This window comes from Eimeria mitis, genomic scaffold, assembly GCF_000499745.2.
Source record: "Eimeria mitis Houghton genomic scaffold, Emh_scaff2313, whole genome shotgun sequence".
NCBI lineage: Eukaryota > Apicomplexa > Conoidasida > Eucoccidiorida > Eimeriidae > Eimeria > Eimeria mitis.
Genome location: NW_013570645.1, coordinates 3,527 through 5,746, shown reverse-complemented (window position 1 = coordinate 5,746; position 2,220 = coordinate 3,527). Strand labels below are relative to the sequence as shown.

General features: G+C 49.2%; 1 protein-coding gene across 1 annotated transcript in view; it reads right to left on the bottom strand.

Moving 5' to 3' along the window:
- Positions 1-2,220, bottom strand: part of EMH_0051930 (uncharacterized protein) — a gene marked incomplete at both ends in the record, with an annotated part of 7,645 nt that overhangs the window by 2,255 nt on the left and 3,170 nt on the right. The window contains 2 exon segments of the mRNA XM_013496815.1: positions 11-169; positions 1,743-2,153. Coding sequence (XP_013352269.1) covers positions 11-169; positions 1,743-2,153 — 570 coding nt within the window.

Genomic DNA, 2,220 nt, shown 5'->3' with positions numbered 1-2,220 from the left:
ACTCTGTTACTTGCTGCTGCTGCCAGCGGAGGTCATTGTTGCCCAGCCAACGGCGACTACGGAACAACTCAGGCGCAGCAAGTTCAGCGGGTTGCTGCTGCTGTTGTTGCTGCTGTTGCTGTTGCTGCTGCTGCTGCTGCTGCTGCCATGTATGCTTGGAAACATTCAACTGCAGTTTAGGAGGACGTAAAGCTGCAAAGAAGTCCGCTGTGTATCGGCTCCCTAAGAAGGCGTCACTCACCCTCTGCACCTGAGGGGTTGGGTTACTGCCTTCTTCCGCCATTTCCGTTCATTGTTTTTTGTTGTTTTCTATTTAAATATATTTTTCCTCAACACATTGAGAGGATAAGCAAGAGAATCAACTCTAATGCAGCGACTGGGCTGATGCATGCCAGTGGCCTAGGCGAAGCATGCGCGATGAGGTCCTCGGCATCACGTGCGGCAGAGTTTCGGTGGATAGGGGAAATTATGTGGCTGTTTATTATTCCCATATAAACATCTTTATAGAATTAAAAGGGTTTATAGAGAAAGACAATAAAAGACGAGAGGCAACTCTCATTTGAACTGTACAGCCAAACCCCCCCACCGGAGGCCCGACCGCTGGCTGGCATGAGGAGAGAGTCTGTATGTGTCTGTACATGTATTGCTGAATGCTAGCAACCACACCAGCAGCTTTATTTTCGTGAACTTCATAAAGTGTTCAGCATCTGAACGACAGCACGTGGGTATACACCAGACATGTTACCAACCCGTTGTGAGTAACGATTGGTGGTAGACAAGCGAAAAGTCTAGCGGGAGAGCATGACGCTGAGATTTCCAGAAAAGTTGAACTCCTGGATAAGATTCTGCAGTGAAAGGAGAAATAGATAGAGATGTATAGAGAGCTGAAGAAACTTCAGAGTGATATCGACGTATCTTAGGCATTTCTCTATGCGACTAAAAGCACGGCACAGATGCCAATGTACTGTAGGAAACTTGTCTCTGCATTTAGATCTCTCTAGAGCCTAGTGCTGCGAAAGATACCACAGAAGCACCGAAGGCGAGTTTATCCCGGTAACGTGCCCGCAAGGGTCTCCATAACAAAATTTGTTTTCGTCTGTCGTATGTCACCCTCTAATTTGGTGTGGCTTCACATATTCAGGGATTAGAAGCAGCAAGCTGCAAAAGATTCCCTTTTATGCTTCGCCAAAAGCATAACGATACAAACCCAGCGGTTGTGGCATGCCACTGCTGTTACAGCAGCTCTTGCTAGTGGTGCTGGCAGCAAATATGAGCCGCATTCTCATTCTCTTCTACCAGTTATAGAGAGCCTGGAGCAGTAGGGATTTCACTGGCATCTACACGCCGCGTGCTTTCAGCCCGTTCTTGACGCTCCAATGCAATGATTTGTCCCATTTCAACTCGATACAAAGAGCTGAATCGATAGTAATATTTTTGTACTGCTTTCAGAATCATCTGCAGAATGGGCGAGGCTGCATACCTGGATTTGTCGTGGCTTTATACCCCGTGCAGGTTTTGTTAATTACTGCCGGGGTAGCTCCTCCTAAATATTACTAACAGCTTCTCGTTCGATACACCTCTTTCGTATATGTGGGTAATTGGCTGCATTTGGCCCCCTCCTAGGCGGCTTCTGTACCCTTACAAAAGTTTTTTCCCCCCCTTAGGTATCTGTTTGGGGGGTCCATCCTGAAATTTAAAGCTAAAAAAAAGAAAAAATTTCGATCGGATAAGCCTTCAGTTACCTGGGTATCGTGCAGGTGCGCTTGCAGACGGGGTGGCAATGGCTGTTGCTGCCGCGGGTGCTGCTGTTGACGCTGATGCAGCATAGGGTACTGTTGCAGCTGGTGCTGCTGCGCATTACGCTGTTGCCGCTGGTACTGCCGCATATGGTACTGTTGCTGCAGCTGTTGATGTGCACGGTACTGTTGCTGTTGCTGTTGCGGCGTATAGTGCTGTTGTCGCTGCTGTTGTCGCTGCTGTGGTTGATGCAGTTGCTGCCTCGGTTTCTTTCCCCTGCGGATCCTCACTATCTTTGGACGGCTTTGAGGGCTGCCTTGAGGCTTCCCTGCTGTGCGGGTGTTATGAAGAGTGCGCGGAGTTGCCGCCGTTCGGTGCGCCCCCCCATCTCTCTGTAGCTGAGTGTTCCCGAGATCCTGAAGTTCGCACGAGGCGCAGCTTTGGGTGTCAGAGCAAGATCTAGGCGACACCGAGAAGAAAGCC